At 39.3% G+C, this 20,832-nt stretch overlaps 1 protein-coding gene across 8 annotated transcripts in view; it reads right to left on the minus strand.

The window, feature by feature from the left end:
• LOC140204816 (RNA binding protein fox-1 homolog 2-like) overlaps positions 1-20,832 on the minus strand; it is a 286,828-nt gene that overhangs the window by 129,029 nt on the left and 136,967 nt on the right. The window contains exon 1 of one of the 8 annotated variants that reach the window (XM_072271643.1): positions 12,179-12,333. The exons of the other annotated variants lie outside the window; for them this stretch is intronic. Within the exon in view, the coding sequence (XP_072127744.1) occupies positions 12,179-12,223 (45 nt within the window). The 5' untranslated portion in view covers positions 12,224-12,333. Of the gene's footprint in view, positions 1-12,178; positions 12,334-20,832 lie in introns of those variants that run through there. 8 annotated transcript variants of the gene reach the window in all.

Raw genomic sequence — 20,832 nt, forward strand, 5'->3', positions numbered from 1 at the left:
CTGTCTGCATTAGATTTGCTAAATAGCTAAAAATACCCAATTTAAAATTTTAGTTGATACTACAGATTTTTCAAAATGTAGTAAGTGGGTATATAGCAGTAAAACTGTGGAACCAAATTGGTAAATACAGATTTTCTCATGGGGAAAATGTAAACATAACATGGTTGGCATAATGTCAAAAAAAAATTATAGGAATTTTTTTGCTCCACATTTCTGCTCTAGCTCTACGTTTTAATGGCGAACTAAAGATGAAGTTTACAATCAGAATAATTGCTCAATTTAAAAACCTTTCATTTGATTTCTTCTTTTTGAATAACAGTAAAGTTTATCAAAAATGATCCAAACCAGTAACAGATGAAACTGCAACACAAAGAAGAAAAAACAAATGTATTTTCTTATATAACCTCTTTGTAAAACCACTCAAAGCACATAACAATCATTTGAAGTGCAGCCATTTATTGCTACATTGGCAAATGTGGCGACCATTTTGTACATGGCAAAGCTCTGCAATGGCAGCAAGATAAATGATTAGTAATGCTTTCCATTGGGGAAAAAGTAACTAAAAACTTTTTCCTCAAGAAACAACATGAGTTTTTATTCAACTGAAAAGATCAGTGAAACCTCAGTATTAGATAGATTTTACGTCATCATATGGACTTACACTTATCTTAACTTCCAAGTTGGACAAGGGAATGTGACCAATTAAGCCAAGCTGATACTTATGATTAAAGCACTACAATTATCAATAGTATTCAAGGCTCAAACACTATTAAATTACCAAGATACACAGTACTGCTCACCACACCAAGTAGAATTAGTTCAGGAAGTATTTAACCCTTCATTAGATTGATCAACATTTAAATTGTAAACAAAAAGTAGCACATTGTGGTAGATTTCTTAACTCCTCCCCTGTTTTTGGAAAAATGTTTCAGAGATAACTGTTTGACCTCAGACATCTTCTGAGAAGGACAATTCTTTACATACATGTCTACACTGGGAGCAATATTCAAGCGTGGAATGCATATTTGAGTCTCAACCATTCTTATCCTCACAAGTAGTTAATCATGCATCGATTATGGATGGATATCAAGAATTTGAATTTTGACAGTTTTCTGCCTCACTATTCAACAACACTCAATTAACAATTAATGGACTTTTCCCTTGTCTGAAGAATTAATTTTCTCTTAACACACAGCTTCAGATTATCTTTCATGTAAACAAAATTCTTCACTTCAACTCATTTAAACAGTATACTGTGCAGCATCTGTTTAGTATATTTCACTTAGCATTGAAACTTACTGTCTAACTTTAAGAGTCTGACGCACAGCAAACATAACCATTACCATGTAGGGCCAAATATTACACCCGTGTTGTACAGTTAAGAAGTGTTCACAGTTGAGGTTCATGTTACATCAGATATTTTTTAAGCACTTTGCCTTGGCATACATTTTGGACAAAGAAATGAGATTTTAGGCAACAGATTTTGTAATTTGCAATTTTATCATGTGATCTTTATATCGTTAAAGCAATAAGCATTTTATTCCAAATATACAACTGGTGCTTATGCTTCACTGTAGTTAAACTGTATTTCAGCACTTGTATGTGGGTTAATCCCTGAACATTTCTATTAGCTTCAGTGTAGCAGCCCATAATCAACACAATGTCAAAATCCACTGTGTGATACGTTAGAAAGCTAAAACACTAGTGAAATTGGTCCAGTAATTGTACCACATCGCATGGATACTACAGTGAAGCAAAACATGTACTTACAAAAATGATATTGGTCTCATGTTCAGGCTTTTTAAAGAACTGAAATACTATGCTAGGGCAAGTGCAATCTTGTTAGGGTGAGCAGCAGTATATATTCAAGAGAACTTACTTGTGACAAAGGGCTTTTATAGAAGGAAATTACTTAAACCACTCTGTGCATTATATAAACTTAGCAGATTAAATACTTTTGTCAACAGAAAGTGCAAGATAGGATGTGGACTATAAAGGTTTGGACGACCTCAAGTTCAGAGAAAGACTGACTATGGTGATAGGTGAGGGTAAGTGACCAGGCAAAAATGCAAGCAAGAGCTACACGTTATAAAGGTGTGACCGACTTTCAGCATCAAATGTTGAGGAATATGGTGGTGCAGTTGAACAATCTTTGTGATAGTAATCTAGAAATGGGATAAAATGAATAGCCAAAGACTGGAGTAAAAGCAACTGATGGCTTCAGTCATCCTATTTCTCAATCAAGTATACCATTTGGATATTGTTGGGTGGGGTTAGGTTGGATGGCTGAGAAGAGCTGCCACAGCAGTGGCACATGACTGCCTCTGTTATTCAGTAGTTCAGTGCAAGATGGTCAAAAGGCAAGCAATATTGATAGAGGAGTTCATAGTCATGGATATGGATATGCATCTGTGGTCATGAGCTAGACTCTGGATGGTGTGCTCACACACTGGTGCCAAGATCAAGGATAACACTGTAGAAAGCAGAGAGTGAGTAGCCAGAGATTGTTGTCTGTAGTGGAACCAACGACAATGAAGGGAGGTGAGGCTGTACAAAGATAACTTAAGGAGTTAAGTTTTAAAAAAAAAAAGGACCTCTAGGGTTGTAATCTCAGAGTACACCCTGTGCCACTAAGACAAGAAAGGGGATAACAGTACAGTTAAATTTGTGGCTAAGGGAAGGATTAATATAAAAACATCTGCAGATGCTGGAAATCCAAAGAAACACACACAAAACACTGGAGGCACTCAACAGGCCAGGCAGTGTCTGTGGAAAAGAGTAAACAGTTGACGTTTTGGGCCAAGACCATTCCTTAGGACTGAGAAGGAAGTTGGCAGAATAAAACAAAAGATGCAGGAGGGGAAGGAAGATAGCTGGAGGGTGATAAGTGAAGCCAGGTGGGTGGAAAAGGTCAAGAGCTGGAAAAAAAAGAATCTGATAGGAGAGGAGAGTGAACTATAGGAGAGAGGGAAGGAGGAAGGGATTCAGGGGGAACTAATAGGCAAGTGAGAAGTAAAAGGCCAGACAAGGCAGATGAACTTCGACCATGAATTAGTGCATGGAACCAAAATGTTGTGGTCATTATAGAGATTTGGTTGAGAGAGGGCAGGATTGCAACTCAGCATTTCAGAAGAAACTGATATCCTGCCATCAGGTTGGAGGGTACTCAGATGGAATATAAGGTGTTGCTCCCACACCCTGAGGGTGGTTTCGTTTTGGCACAAGAGGAAAACCGGAATGGAAATTGGAATTAAAATGTTTAGCCACCGGGAAGTCCCACTTGTGGCAGATTGTGTGGAGGTGTTCAACAAAGCAGTCCCCCAATGTAGAGGAGGCTAGATCAGGTGCACCGAACACAATAGAAGACCCCAGAAGGTTCAGCTACATAGATTTTTGGGTTCTCCTCTAAGGCAGGGAACAACTTGCACCTAAACTGGATGACACCCAGAGCAGAAAGCCAACAAGTGGAAGTATTGAGGGGAAGACAGAGTTTAGGTCAAGTAAGTCTGGAAGGAAGGACTAGCAGCGCCAGACTAATGAACACCATGGTACAGATGGGCTGAAATGTTTACTTTAATACAAGTGTTACAAACAAGGCAGATGAACTTAGACCATGAATTAGTGCATGGAACCAAAATGTTGTGGCCATTATAGAGATTTGGTTGAGAGAGGGCAGGATTGCAACTCAACATTTCAGGGTTTAGATGTTTCTAATGCAATAGAGAAGGTTGTTAAGAGGTGGAAAGATTGTACTACTGATCAGGAAGAATGTTATATTTGCACTTAGAGGTTAAGAGTACGAGAAGTGCAATCAATATACTGTAATGAGGTTATAATATAGGCCTCCCAATAGTTCACGAGGAACTGTAAAAGGCATTGGGAAGAAGATGGCATCAGCAAACAATGCAACATCCTTCAGACAATTAATGAAACTACTTCTTTCACTACTTTTTTTCAAATATGATTCTGCTACTGGAGCCTGTGATCTATATTTCGATGGTGTGGTTTTGTGCCGATTGAATGATCTGGCACTTTGCTGTCTCCAAGGGACTTCGGTGAGGTTTCAAGTGAACCGTATGGCCTAGAGATGGGGCATGAGCCCATGATCGACTTCATTTCTCACCCATTAAAGTGTCGAAGATGATTGAAATCAATGAGGACGAGAGCGAAAGGAAAGATGAGTGGGTGTTCAGCACTATCTGCTGGCGAATAACCACCCTCTCTCTCGCTGTTCCCAGAGGAAGATGTCTGTGTTTGATCAGTGTTTCTCCCTTCTTGTTCGATGCTGCCACTGTCTTGGGTCTTGGGCAAGGTTTACTCGACGCAGTTTGTGCATTGAGCTCTGTAATTCGTGTTATGAAGCGTTTCTGGTTGCTCCTTTTTTGTTGCTATTTAGCGTGATTTTGATTGGGGCAGACTGGCTCTGTGGTCTTCAGTCAATGAACAATGCATGCTATATTAGACTGAATTGAGCTGAACTGAATATTCCTGGACTGCTTCGATGGCTGTGGTTTGATGTTATATTGTGTTTTTTGCTCGCTTTTTGCCATTTGTGATTGTTTTGAGTGTTGGGATTTGCTGTTTCCTTTTGAACGGATTTTATGGATTTCTTTGTTTCGTGGCTGTCTGTGGGAAGATGAATCTCAGGGTTGTATACTGCATACATACTTCAATAATAAATTTACTTTGAATCTTTGATACGATGGCAGATTATGGAAAGACTTGAAAGCAAAAGGGTTTTGCAGTGGGTGACTTTAATTTCCAATACTGACCTGAGACTTCTTTATTGCCAGGGACTTATATGGGGTAGAATTTTTTAGATAAATCTAGGATGGTTTCTTAAACCTGCATGTCAGTAGTTCAACTAAAGATATTAGAGTCTAATATGACTTAGACTCTCTTACGGATTAGGAATTAAGCATGGCTAGTTTAAGTGGGAGATCATTTTGCAAAAAAGTGATCATAACCCAAGTTTTCAAATTGTTATGGATAAAGTAAGACAGAACCTTGGGAGAAAGTGCTAAACTGGGAGAAGGATAATTACAAGTTTTAGGCAGGAGCTAGGGAGAGAAGAATGAGAACAGCTGTTGTTGGTCAAGTCCATACTTGACATGTGGGAATGACTTCAAAGTCAACTGGTCAGAATTCAGGACATGTTCCTGTGAGGCAGAAAGGTAAGGATGACAAGATTTGAGAATCCTAGATGCCATGAAATGCTGTAAACTAAGTTAACAAGAAGGATGCACAAGTAAGGTTTAGGGCCCTTGAAGAATATAAAATAGGGAAGAACCTAAACATGGATTCAAGAGGGCTAAAAGGGATCATAAAATGTCCTTGGTGAGTAGGATTAAGAAGAAGCCCAAGGTATTTTATACATACATAAAAACCAAGAGGGTAGCTAGGTAGAGGATAGAGCCACTCAAAAAACCAGAGGACATGGGATTGGGCACTTCACATCTGTATTCACTGAGGGGGAAGAAATGTTAAATAATAAAATTGCGGTGGAATATATGATATTCTAGGGCTCGTTAATATCAAGGAGGTGGTGGTGAATAAGATCTTTTGAGAACATTAAGGTGGACATTCCCAAGGTCTGATGTAGTAACTTCTACTTTGAAAAAGGCACACTCGACAACTTCATGCCCAAAGAAATAACTTTATCTCGAACGTCAAAACTATATACAGAGGCTTTCACAACCTGTACGGCATGTCAGGAACCACACTGGGTCATTAAGAGGGGAGATCGCTAGGGCCTTGACAGAGCTTACTGCATCTTCTCTAACAGGCAAGGTTCTAGAGAACTGGAGAATAGCCAATAGTATTCCTTTGTTTAAGGGCAATAGAAACAAACCAAGAAATCATAGCTCAGTGAGTCTTACATCAGTGGAAGGGAAGTTATTGAAAAAGATTATCATGGTATGATTTCCTCACATCTGAAAAAACATGAGATAATCAGCACAGCTTTTTAAGAGGAGAGAATGTCTTACAAATGGATTTTTTTTTGAGAAGGTGCTGAAGGTGATTGAGAATAGGGCAGTGGATGTTGTCTATATGGACTTTAACAAGTTATTTCATGCTAGACTCATCCAGAAGGTCAAGCACATGGGATCTACGAAGACTTGGTAGACCGGATTCATAAACAAGAGAAAATCTGCTGATGCTGGAAAACCAAGCAACACACACAAAATGCTGGAGGAGCTCAGCAGGCCAGGCAGCATCTATGGAAAAAGAGTACAATTGACATTTCGAGCCAAGACCCTTCAGCAAGACTAAATAAAATAAATGAGAAGACTTAAAAGGTGGGGGAAGGGAGAGAGAAACACAAGGCGATAGGTGAAACCCGAAAGGGAAGGGTTGAAGTAAAGAGCTGCAAAGTTGATTCATATTAGCTTGGCCATGAAGATACAGGGTGGTAGTACAGAGTATCATTTTGAATGAAGGGTTGGGACAGTGCTCTTCTACAGGAATTAGTGGCAGGACTTCGGTTTCAGATGATTTGGACAAAAATGTTGGCGAGGTGATTAGTAGACTTGTGGATGATGCAAAGATTGACAGAGTTGTGGACAGTGGAGAAGGTTGTCAGAATTCAGCAGGATATATATCAGTTGGAAATAAGGGTAGACACGAATTATCTGGATAAATAAAGGGGTCTAGCATATTCAAAAATAAATAAATCAGGCCAGGAAGAGGTGAAATAACAAAGGCTTTGATAGTTTTGCCTATGCTTTTTGGAAACAACACGACTGCCAAAGGACTAATGTTTAAAAAGGGATAAAGGGTAGATGAGTGATTGAAGGGCAGTCTGTTTGATGTTGCCAATGAACATAATATAGTGCAGGAACAGGTCATTTTGGTTCAGGATGCCAATGTACACTAATCCCATTGGTCTGCACATGGTCCATATACCACCTTCCTGCTGTTCAGGTGTCTGCCTAAAATGTCACTATCATATCTGCTTGCACTGCCTCCCCAGGCAGTGCGTTCCCAGCACCTACAGTGTATTTGTAAAAAAACATTCTTTGCACACCTTCTTTAAATTTTCCCCTCACCATAAACCTATGCCATTCAGTATTTGACTTTTTCACCCTGGGAAAAAAAGACTCCTACTGTTTACACCTCTCATAATTGGATACTGGTGTCCCCCACTTTTCGAACATTCGCTTTACGAAACCTTGCTATTACGAAAGACCTACATCAGTTACCTGTTTTCGCTAACAGAAGGTGTTTTCACTGTTACAAAAAAAAAGACAGCGCGCGATAAAAAGGCAGCGCGCGCCCCGAACAGCCAAGCTCCTCCCCGGAACGGCATTCTAGCTGGCATTGCATAAACACCTGCCTCTGAGCAGCTGTTAGCAAGATGAGTTTTACGGTATTGGAAAAGCCTAAAGGAGCTCGTAAGGATGTTACACTTAGCGTAAAACTAGACATAATTAAGCATTTCGATTGTGGTGAACGAAGTAAGAACAATGTGAGTTTGGCTTGTGGAAGTTGACGAAGATGATGTTGAAGAGGTTTTGGCATCCCATGACCAAGAACTGATAGATGAAGAGCTGACGCAATTGGAAGAGGAAAGGATAACAATCGAAACTGAATGCAGTAGTGAATGGACCAAAAGTGAAGTCATCCAGGAACTGAACATGAAGCAACTGCGTGAGATGATAGAAAAATGCACAAGGCAAAGCAGTCAAGCATACTGACATTTTTCAAGCCTTCCACATCAGCCACAGCAGACGACGAACCTCGACCTTCGACATTGAGGCAGGCAGACATTGAAGAAGATGAACTGCTTGCCCTGATGGAAACAGACAACGATGAGATGACACCCTAGTGTCCCACCACCCGGGCCGCGGACCGATACATTGCCGCGGAGAATGCAGTAGTAGCCGGGATGCACCCAGCACATCTTTAAGAAAAAAGCCGTAATAAACAAGCTAATTAATTAGTTGCCGGGTGTTATTTGGTATGATTTGGTAGGTTATTTTTTGGGTCTGCAAACGTTCACAAATTTCCCATATAAATGAATGGTAATTGCTTCTTCACTTTACGACATTCCGGCTTACGAACTGTTTCATAGGAACGCTCTACCTTTGGATGGCGGGGGAAACCTGTATACATCCATCTGCTCGCCCCCCCAGCCTTCAATTCTCTAGTAAAAATAATCCAAATTTGTCCAACCTCTTATTACAGCTAATACTATCAAGATCCAGACAACATCCTGGTAAACCTCTCCGCACCCTCTCCAAAGCCACCACAATCATTCTATAGTGTGGCGATCAGAACTCCACACAAAGTGTGTCCTATCGAAAGTTTTACACAGTTGCAACTTGACTGTCTAACTTTTATATTCAATGCCCCGACAAAGGCAAGTATTCTGCATCACTTCTTTATCCTTTTTATGTGTCTTGCCACTTTTAGGGAGCTCAGCATCTGCATTTCATGATGCAAATGTCCCACATGGCAAACTGATCAAGAAAGCAAAAGGCCATGGGATTCAATAGAAAGTGGCAAGTCAGATGTAGAGTTGACCAAATGGCAGAAAGCAAAGTTTTTTATAGAAATTTTTCTGTGACTGGAGAGCTACTTGATTCAGAGTTTCCATAAAACTCAGAATCAGTCTTCATGTTTTGTTGCAGATTCAGATTCATTTATCACATATACACTGAAACATACAGAGGTATCTATTGTTTGCAATAACAACTAACACAATGAAAGCATGCCCTGGTGGCAGCTCACAAGTGTTGCTACATATTCTGGCACCAAAATAGCATGTAGCAATATTCAATAGAACAACCGAAGCAACAACAACAGAAAAACAAGCCCTTTTCCTCCCTCCCATCCACCTTATACCCTGTTACATATACAGGACTTCAAGGTAGGGATGACACTTAAAAATGTTAAACTATCACCACCACCAAGACTGAGTGCTCTCAATGGTTTAGGAGAAAGAGCCAAGTTATAGGAAGATATTAAGTTCCTTCCCAGCTAGCCCAAAAAATTGTATATTAAATTGAATCCAGAGGTACTATGCATTCTGATATGGCAAATAAGGCAAGGTAATAGTGGATTCTGGTTAATTGGGACACATTGGGACCAGCAGATTTTGGCCCATTAAACGGCTGCTCAAATTAGCTGAAATTTCATGAAAATCGTTAAAGGTATTAAAAAAAAGACGATCTACCATTTAATTAAGTAAAAGATTATGCATTTAAATGAAATACAGAACAAATTAAAACACTAACAACGCTAAAATATTATAAAACTGTGTACTAGTTTCTAATAGTTATCGACAAAGGAATTCATCCAATCTTTTAATCGACTACATGAACAAAATCAGCGCAGACACCTAGTATAGCAACACAGTTCCAAACTGCCTTACTCTTTACTTCTCGCCAACCATCAGCGACAAAAATCACTGTGTTTTGAACACAAACAAGGGCAACTGACATGATTTTAAAACTGTTCACTCCAAGTATGGTTTAGTGTCTAACAGTCACCCAAGTACATACAACCGATGCTAGTTCAAAACTGTTCAGCAACAGTCTCTTGTCCCAAACAAAAAAAGAAAATCCTGGCTATTTTCTCATTTAGTTTTTGTTCTTTAAGAGTTGTCCCAAATAAGTGGCTGCTGGTGTAATTAGCCAGAATTCACTGTACATGAAAAATGCTAGGTAATTTAAAGAAACTGAAGGGACTTGAAGTGCATGACCACAAATTCTTAAGGCAATCAGGGAAGGTGGTTAACAAAAGAGAATGTTCACCACTAATAGTTGAGGCAAAGAATGCAAGAGAAAGATGTTCATGTTATAAACATCTAAAATTATTTGTTAGCACTCTTCTTGTGGCCTATATCCTGCTCTAGACAGCTCTCTATATGAAGGATGTGATACTACCAAACAGGGTATAGAAGAGATTAACAGTTCGAAGAATCTTAACTTGCACAGTATGGATCTAATGAGATAGGAAGTAAATTAATTTCATCCATTTTTGGCCAGGCTGGACTGACTTGTCTCTTCCTATGCTAAAATTGTCTGATTGTACACATCTTTGCTCTCTAAGGGAACAAAGGACAATGCTAGAGGTGCAACCAGAGTGACAGATAGAAATGATATCTAAGATACTATAACTAAGAAAATTAAGACAAGATTTCAAACTGTAAAATGCTTCTGTTGCTTTTCAAGTAGTACTATTTTAAGCTTGGCCTGCCTCAGCAGCCTGCAGCTAAACATTCCTGTCCATCTGTGCCTATCACTCCAGCTAATAAAGAAAAAAAGTTGCATCAGCAGGATTAAAATCATGTCAATGTAACTATTTCTGAAAAGTAAATTTAATTTCAAAAACAAAATCAAAGAAAATTAAGAACACATTTATCTGCATGTACAGATATTTCTGAAAAAGTTTTGTTCTAACCTTCCTTATTTAAAGCACACTTTCTTAAAAAAAACTCCCATTTTTGTACATTCAAAACAGCAAAGCAATCCTGCGTCTATCTAGTAAGAAAGAGGTTTGTGCAATATTGTTACAAATGCATGCGCAATTTGTCAACTTATCTATCTGGGGCTATATCAGCCCTTTGGTAAGCCATGCATGGGTGTAAAGTTCTGAGACTGTCAACTAGCCAAGAGAAAATAACAAGCAGAAACTGCAAATACAAAGGTGGCAACATATGATCACCACAAGGATTGAAGAGAGTTGATAAGAGGTGTAGAATACAATAGAGGAGTATTTGTTGAGCAAACACAGTATAAATACATATCTTGCAAAGTCTACAAAATTTTATACAAATCTTTGATATCGTTTTATCATCAACATTGGAACTTGAGTACCTCAAAGATATCCATAATTTATAACATTTAATTGTGTATCTATGTTATATACATAGTAAATCCTTCAGTTAGTAATCAATGGAACTCATCATTCTTCTAACTGATTCAAATTCAGTACAAAACTGCAGGGAAGAATGATTTCTTTGGTTTTACCCCTTATTTTCTCCTCTTCTCTCTCTGTTCATTAATTCAGTGGGTATAATCACAAATGACACTTGGGAGAGGTACTACCATTAACTCACCGCACTTGCATTTATAAAGTACCTCATCATGTCCTCAAAGTCATCTCAAAGTGCTTTATATTCAGTAAAGTACTTCTGAACTGCAGCTAATGTTATTCAAGCAGTCATTCTACAGTGCAAACCATCAAGTAGCAGAATATGGAATTAAAAGGGGCGGGGGTTGGAATCACAGCTGAAATCAAAACCCTCCACATATTATCTGTGCTTACAAATTTTCCAGCAGCATTAATGGATACCAAAAAGCAGAAATCCTGCAGATTTTCCACTGACACCAAAGCTAACAAGAGATCGTCTGAAGCCTAACTAGCTCCTCATGAGTATGGTTGATCCCCATGTTACAGCATTTCAGTTACGAAAATTTGCCCTTACAGAATTCACAAATCAATATCCAAAAATTTGAGATATTGAATAAAATTTGCTTTCACTGAACTTGCGTGGGAATAACAAGTAAATATATTTTTCCCAAGAATGGAAGAATGACCTTGTTTCTTGACACGTGCAGATGACGCGGCTTCACATTACGGACAATCATGACGCAGCTTTTTTTCTAAGAATGCCAGCCCTCACCCCCTCACGATAAGATGGGGAGTGGGGGGGGGGGGAGAGCATTGCACAAGTTGCTAAACCAAAGGTTTAGATTTTAGGATGTTTCCATGCTTCAGAAGCAATCTTTCCTTACCAAATAGTATTTCAATATTATTGACATTACAAAGTAATTTCAAGCGCAATTATATAAATTATGTCTCACAACTATACCCATTATGAAACTAATGGTAAAACTGGCTGCACAGTGGTGTGCATCAATGCAGTAAAAGAACTCTTAAAAATTGGGAGTTTAAAATGCTATGCTACTGCCTCCCCTCTATGGAAATTGTGGCAGTACTGCTTCAAGATCTATAGAACTCTGCAGTGCAGTACAGAAATAACCTCACAGGATTCAAGCACATTTTAATCAGAAAGCTTCTTCACTGAAACAGTTTATTTGCTGGTCCACGAACCTATGCTGGCTCTGTATTGTTGAGGCAGAACCTTCATCAAATCCGTAAGACATTACCACTGGCTCAGTCCCAGAATAACGGACTGAAAAACGTGGATTTCTAACCCAGTACTCACCTGTAATACAGGGTAAGGATATTCCATACAGTAGACACTGAACATGCTTACAAGTTGCTGTAGGACACTCGAATTAAGGAGAATCAGGGCAGTATGGCTGGGGTGAGAGTGAATTGGTCTATCCGTCAATGGTGAACAGCTGTTTAAGGATTTGTGATGCACACAGTGCAGGCCTTCAGCAACATGAGGAGGGGAGGTTTTCTGCCCGGTAACGTTTTCAGCTGTTGCAATCAAACTTCTGCAGATTAACCCTCAAATCCTGGCCCTGAAGACTGGGTCTGTGTGTAGAGAAGGCATCTGTTTTCCCCACCCAAGAACCTTTTTTTTTAAAAAGGAACCAATGCGTCTGTACAGTAATAGACATGAACAGGTGCACACTTGTCACTTTAGTTCAAACCGGCGTCACTTTTTACAAGCCAAAGCTGCAATGCCTTTCAAGAGAGCATTCTAATCAGTTTTATATATTGTATTTTACTGGTATAGCAGCTCAGAAAAATACAGTCTATTTTAATGAATTTCTTTGTGACAGTGTAAGGGTTTCCATTTGTGGTTTAGCAAAACATATTTATGTTTAATCATTAGTTTCTGATAGCTTGAAAAGTTACAAGAACTGCAAACATACTTAGCCAGAGGGTCAACTTCTGAAACTAAATTTCAATTTTTTTTCCAAAGCAAACTATCAGAGTGCTTCTGGATAGCATATTTGCTGGGATAACCCTAAACATCACTAAGTGTTAATTAGTGTGAAATGTAACTGCCTTTCTAACGAATATAGTCTTGCATGTATTAAAGTAAACATCTTCTAAAATCAAATGCATCTCTTGCGGTCTGCGTCTGCCACAAAAAGATTAGCATTACTACAATATGAGGTTTGGTAGATCATATTTCTGTCCTGAAGTCAGCCATTTTAGGTCCAAGCCTCACTTGGAGGAAAAGTACAATCTTGGTAAACACTTCTGTGCAGCTCTGAGGAAACCTTTGGGAACAAGTTGTTAAACTGATACATCACCATTGCTTTGTCATGTGGGCAATAAAGATTCCATGGCATTAATATGAAGAGAAACAATAAATAGGAACTAATACCACAGCAAAAAAAAATTTCAATCAACATCAGTAAATTTCACCTAGTCTTTTTCTTGTGGCTTTTCATATTAACTTGTCCACAATCTGGCTGATGCATTTTCTTAATTACAAACTGTGTACACCGCAAAAAAAAAAGCAAAATGCCCAAGGATGTGCCACCAATATGAGCATTGTCAGAGAAGTGTCATTTCTTTCTTAGTTGCTTGCAAAATCTCAGGAACATCAACTTTAATTCAAAGTATAGCTCAGATCAACAGGTAAAGTACAAGTGAAAAAGAAAACATCAACGAATATCAAAGTTATAATACATTTCTGAGATGAGTTTGTGCTGGAACACTGAAGGTGGGTATGAAACCTTTTATAGTACAGGTGCACATTCCTTTATCCGAAATTCTGAAATCCAAAAAGCTCCGAAAACCGAAGATTTTTCACCAACAGCTGACGTCACTCAGGTGTGACGCGGCAGCACTAGCAGAGGCCGCCAGACATCAGTTGTGGCTCAGCACTCGTACTGGTTACACGTGCATTTGCTGTTCGCTGATATTTTGTGTTCACTGTTGACTTTGTGTTTAATTTCACTGTGAAAATGTCAAAAAGAGCTGTAGATACCCCTATGGGTAACAATGAGAAAAAGAGAAGGAATCATCTCTACCAATAACGCAGAAGGTGGAGCTATTGCAGAAGCTTGATCATGGTGTGTCTGTGCGGCGTCTTACTGAAGAAAATAGTGTCAGAACTACCACTGTATATGATTTAAATAAACAGAAAAACAAGTTACTTAAGTTTTATAGTGACAGTGACAGTGACGTTCTACATTTATTCCAATAAGTCATTTACCATGTGTTTGATTCGGTTCATTTGAAGCTGTATATTTTTATGTTTTATTGAATGTTTTTGTTGGAAATAAAATTTCTTCATCATTATTCCCTAAACAATACAGTATAACAATTATTTACATAGCATTTACATTGTATTAGGTATTATAAGTAATCTAGAGATGATTTAAAGAATACAGGAGGATGTGCATAGGTTTGGTGCGCCGCTGGGTCCTAAAATCCACCTCACTGAACCAGGTTAAATGAGGGAATAAGGGACTTGAGCATACGTGTTTTTTGGTATTGGCGGTGGGACGGGAGGGGGGGGTCTGAAATCCAAAAAATTCTGAATTCCAAAATGTAACTGGCCCAAAGGATTTCGGATAAGGGATTGTGGACCTGTAATATGACAAATACCCATAATTCTGGACGATTCATTCTCCTGCAGCATTTACAAAAGTTCTTGCAATACATTAACTGCAGTGTTATGAAATATACCAGGTATTATACATATAGAAAGCAAGAAAATAGTGCCTTTTAAAACTTGTTGCAAAATATTTCCTGCCCCGTCTCCCCACAAGTGAAATGGGGCAAGCATGTGGAAGAGACTTGCAGTGGATACTTGATTTCATACATTGATAACAGATTTCATCCGTTAATACGGTACAAAATTTGAGTGAATGGACCCAAAGTAAGACTTTTAAAATTTCCCTACCTAGTGTAGTTGGGGGTGGAATCAGAATGGAGAACTGAGAGATTATTTTCTCATCTTGATCTGACTAACTGTAATCTTAAATCAGAGATGGCAAGGATACTTGACCCAAATTGGCAAGATGTCCTCCATAAATATTTAGATTCTCCCTCTCGTGGCTGACCTATTAATCAAGTGAAATCTACTGCGAACTGGAGGCGGTATCAGATGAGCCCCACAGAGGTCATGTTATACCCCACCCTTTCAGCACTTGAATGCCCCATCCCTGTGGCACTTAATGGACCAACAATAGTAATAGCAATGAGCTCTCCCAATACCTGGAGGTTCCCTCACTCCAAATTACTGACCTCCTTGTCCTTGCACAAGTTAAACATTTGGATAATTACAGTAATAGTTCTGGAGCAAGTAGCAAGTCTGGTCCTCACCTTCCAATGCCTTACACTCTTATTTTGTTAATCAAATCTCTAACCCTTGAATAACCTAAAACTCAAATTTCCTATAATTTTCACAAACATTGCTTGTCAAACTAGGGACCATCTCTCAAGAAACACCCTCAGCTCGATGAAATTTGAAATCTGCCATCTCACATGAAGCATACATCTTAAATAACTAGTAAGTTCATGACACTTCTGGAAAATTCCAGCCATCCTTTGCTTGATATTTTACCCTTGTTCTCTGAATAATTATTCAGAGCAGTTTCTCATAATATCTATCTTCACCACCGACTGTAGTAATCACAGGAGAGATACTGGGACTGGTGGATACAACACTCACTTCCAAGCTTTCTTCCAGCCTGCAGGAAAGCACTCCCCCACCTTTGATCTACAATACACTAAACACAATGCAAGCCGAGGTGTGATTAAGTATGGTTTGCTTACTTGATGTTCAAGTACTCAGCATCTTCCAAATTTTAGTTTTTCAATCTTGAAAAAACAAATGCTTGATCCAGTTTTCTGTCATTTTGCAAATACATATTTTGTGATGCTCTGCAGAAATGGAAAAATCCAGCAGACAGTTTATCTGGGTGTTTACCATTCTGTACAGTTACAATGAAGTCACTAGATAGCAGACCATTTATATACAAATTCAAAATCAAAATGCCTTCATCTTAGCTCACAGCATGACATATGTTAGCCAGCACGGCAAGTTGGCTGCACGCCAGGGATTTTCTACTTCTCCAATAACAGATGAACCACTATCAGAGCTCTACACAACAGCTGCCTCATGCCAGCATCATCTCCCGGCCCGTTGCTGACTGTAATCCAGTGCCTTCTGATTTAATACTGTAATTACTTCTAATGTTGTGCAGAAGAGATAAGTGTTCGGTATCTGTTCACTCTGAACAGAAAGATGACAAAAATCCCCACAATCTTATTAAGTGCTGGACCGCATATATATTATTTCCTGATCAAATCTTGCAAAAAAGAGACAAACCAAATATACAAAGACTTTGTTAAGATAACAAAGAAAATGCAATCCAACATTAACCAACCTACATTGATAAAATATTTAGTTTCAAAGTAAAAATTTAAAAGTTTAACTTAATTCTGAGAGCACTTCATCCATCCTTATTCCACACTCGGACAAGACCTTGAACCATGATTACCTGAAGTTGGATTCATCTTTCTTTCCCTCATCCAAATAATAAATGCTCGTTGGATCCAAATTTCAATAGAATAGGCACATAAATATTTTATTCCACAGCAAAGTGAATTCATTACAGCCACAAATTAATGATGGCAGATATTTATTCACAGCGTTGAAGATTGACTCTATAATTACCTATTTAGGAAGTGAATACTCACTGCCTTCAGAAGATCATGTAAATCAAGTTCAAATTCAGAACTACTGAAAACTATGAAAACTACATAGATTTCCACGTGGAAGAACTGAGCATGCAGCTCTTTAATAATCAAATGAAATATAAAGTGAACTTTTATCTTTAAATCACAAATCTCTTATCCTGGCATATCAATATTTGTGGATTACATCATAGTGTACTAGAGACACGGTTCACTTAGCAGTCCACAAACAAAAGAGCAGCAGTGAATTACCACACTAGGCTAATAATACAAGTGCAGAAAGGAAAAATAATGAGAATCACCAAGATTCTCCTCACGTTTAAACCTACATACAGTACGATTCCCCTAATTCACTTCCTCTACTTTCTTCCCTTCTCCACCTTCATCTTTAGAAATGATGCATGGGACAGTTCATCAAGATGTCAGTTGTTTCTATACTTTGTTCAAATGGCTGTTCTTCTCAGGCCAGCTCCATCAATTCATTGACCAAGTTATTTTATTTCATTTTCTAACATGTTAATATCTTTATTCAGCAGAATTCACTGGATACTGAACAAGAACAGAAACATGGGACAAGTCATGCCAAACTGTCTCAAAGAGGGTGACAAATCTCTGAAAATTCTCTGCCTTGGTGGGTGGTGGAAACTAGCTCATTCTAAGTACTTAAAGTGGAGTTGGATAAATATTTGACAGATTGAAGGCTTAAAGGTGGATAAAAGCCCAAGACCTGACAACAAGGATACAAAGCTGCTAAGGGAGGGAAAAGAGGAGATTGTTGGTCCTTGTAGAGATGTTTACACCTTCACTCGCTACAGATGAGGTTATGAAAAACTGCAGAACAGTAACTGTAGTTCCCTTATAAATGAAGGATAACAGGAATAATCTGGATAATTAAAGATCTGAGTTAGAGATCAGTGGCAGGGAACTTACCTGAAAAATATTCTACACTTGAAAAGGCAGCGATTCATCAAAGATATTCAGTATGATCATTTTTTTTGGATGGGGTGGAGGGAAGACACTGTCTGACCAATTTGATTTTTTCAAAAAGATAAAATGTATTGACAATGGCCCAGCAGTTATTATATTTTACATGGATTTCAGTAAGGCCATTGACCAGAGCTCACATGGAAAGCTAGTTCAAAAGGTTAGAGTTCATGGGATTCATGACAAGTTGGCAAAAAGGACCTAACATTGGCTTACTAATAGAGAGAGAGGGGGTGATGATGGATAGCTGTTTTTGTGACTGGAAATGCGCCAGCTGATATTCTACTAACAAGTGTCATCTGGAACTCTGTAAATGGCATTTGTGCTGAGCCTAGCCACCCATTCACAAGAGTAGACAACAGACAATAAGTGCAGGAGTAAGCCACTCGGCCCTTTGAGCCAGCACCGCCATTCACTGTGATCATGGCTGATCATCCACAATCAGTACCCCGTTCCTGCCTCCTCCCCATACCCCTTGACTCCGCTATCTTTAAGAGCTCTATCAAACTCTCTCTTGAAAGTATCAAGAGAATTGGCCTCCACAGCCTTCTGAGGCAGAGCATTCCACAGATCCACAACTCTCCGGGTGAAAAAGTTTTTCCTCAGTTTCATTCTAAATAGCCTACCCCTTATTCTTAAAACTGTGGCCTCTGGTTCTGGACTCCCCCAACATCGGGAACATGCTTTCTGCCTCTAGCATGTCCAATCCCTTAATAATCTTATATGTTTCAATCAGATCCCCTCTCATCCTTCTAAATTCCAGTGTATACAAGCCCAGTTGCTCCAATCTTTCAACATATGACAGTCCTGCCATCCCGGAAATTAACCTAGTGCACTCCTTCAATAGTAAGAATGTCCTTCCTCAGATTTGGAGTCCAAAACTGCATGCAATACTCCAGGTGTGGTCTCACCAAGGCCTTGTACAACTGCAGAAGGACCTCTTTGCTCCTATACTCAATTCCCCTTGTTATGAAGGCCAACATGCCATTAGCTTTCTTCAGTGCCTGCTGTACCTGCATGCTTACTTTCAGTGACTGATGAAAGTAAGAGAGGGAGTAGAGTTTGTCATTGTCAGCAAGGAAGAGATGCTATCACCAATCTATAGTGACTGTGGCCTTCCGATGAGGAAGTCAAGAATCCAATTGTAGTGGGAGGTACAAAGGTCCAGGCTTTGAGACTTGTTGATTAGTGCTGAGGGGATGATAGCTTTGAATGCTGAGCTGTAATCAATAACAGTCTGACATAGATTTTACTGTTGTCCAAGTGGAGTGCCATTAAGATTGCATCTGCTGTATACCTGTTGTGGTGTTAGGTAAATTGCAGTAGGTCCAGTCCCTTGTTCCGAAAGGAGTTACGAGGGGTGATTATAAGTTCGGGGCCTAAGGTAGAAGGAGTCAATTTTAGAAAACCTAGCACGTTTATTTTTCCTACATTTACACATTTAGTCCAGCGGTCATGGAGCATACGGTTCCCTTCTTTGTAGAAGTTGGCATCTTGGACCTCCAGAAAGTGGTCCACTGCAGGGGTGATTGGTAAGTTCGTGGGCTAAGGTAGAAGGAGATGAGGAGAACTTCAAACTTTCTGCAGTTTCACTCAAAGAGTTGAACTGCATGTGCATGTAACAAGAGCTATATAACTCATCTCCTTCTACCTAAGGCCACAAATCTAGCCCGCAGCAGATGACGGATCTCCTGATTTACGCATGGCTTCTGGTTTAGTTACATGTAGTAAGTTCTTGAAAACATACATTCATCTATGAAGGCCTAGATGAGGTCAGTGAATATTGTGGCATATTCATTCAGATCCAAAGATGCATCCCTGGATGTGGTCATGCCCACCCATTCAAATTGTCCTGCAAGTGCTCTTCCACCTCTCTTGACCATACGTATGCACAGGTGCAGCATTCCTCAGTCTCTGCCAAAATGCCAGGAGTACAAGTACAGCCAGGTGATCGAACTTGCCAAAGTGCCAGTGTAACAGAGATCAAGTGTGTTGGCTCCTCTGGTACCACAGGTGACACAGTGATCTAGTTTGTTATAGACTTCTTTAAGTTAGCCTGGTTGAAATCCCCTGCAATGATCAATAAAGCACCCATAATTGTTGAGCATGGTACTCAGCTTCCTTCAGTATCAGTTTGGCATTACCTAGGGGTGGGATGTACACTTCAGCCAGAACGATGGTGGAGAACTCCCTCGGTGGATATAATGGATGACACTTGATTGCCAGATGTTACAGGTCAGGAAGCAGGACTGAGACAGAACTGCTACATTTGTGCACCAAGTAATCATGAAGCAAACAGATGCACAATGGACTGAAAGGCCTGCTTCTACGTGGCAGGACTGAGAAAACTAGGACCTAAATTTAATAAATCTGTTAATACACTATTAGAAAAATAGATGTGAAGGCTTTCAAAAAGCTATAGTTTATACTAGATGCATTGCTCTCTAAAGTGGTGTTGCGAGCAATTTGGTTACCCATTACCTTTAAAGCTAATAACCTCTGCCCAAGGTAGCCTTGTCCACCATGAAAACAAGACCACCCTGCTTCCCAACGCCACCCCCCCCCCATCCATAGACTCTGTATACACTTTCCACTTCCTCAGGAAGGCAGCTATTATTAAAGAAACCCACCCCCTTTCCAGATATTGACCCTTCACCCTCGATGAGCTTCTATCTCACTGTTACAAGTCTTTCTCTGTAACAGTATTATTACGTTTTGCTACTGCTTTTCCCTTTGTAGTTCACGTTTAAGGGATCTACAACTCATGTTCTCAATATTATTTGTTACTTATTTATTGTTTTTTTTTGTATTTTGCAGTTCGTCTTCATTTGCCCTTTGGTTGCTAGTCTTTGTGTGTAGTTTTTCATTGATTCTATTGTGTTTCTAACAGTCTGCAAGAAAATGAATCTCACGTAGTACATGGTGAGATATATACACACACACACGATAGATAGATAGATAGAGAGAGATAGTTTGACAATGACTTTACTTTGAACTTTGTAACAACATTGATGTAGCTATGCTTTTAATAAACTCTCTTTCCTGTCACATTTCCCCTCACCAGAATCTAACTGGCATGTGTTTTGTTCACATCAGATCATATATATATGTTGTTGTTGTTGTTCGTCCATCGTTGATGTCGAAGAGGACCTTGACACCATAATGATGGTGTCGAGACTAGCGCGTGATTTGGATTTAAGTGAGGGAGAGTTGCGCAGCGCCTTCAACCCACACGGTATATATACACATACACACACA

The sequence above is a fragment of the Mobula birostris genome, chromosome 11, assembly GCF_030028105.1.
Source record: "Mobula birostris isolate sMobBir1 chromosome 11, sMobBir1.hap1, whole genome shotgun sequence".
NCBI lineage: Eukaryota > Metazoa > Chordata > Chondrichthyes > Myliobatiformes > Myliobatidae > Mobula > Mobula birostris.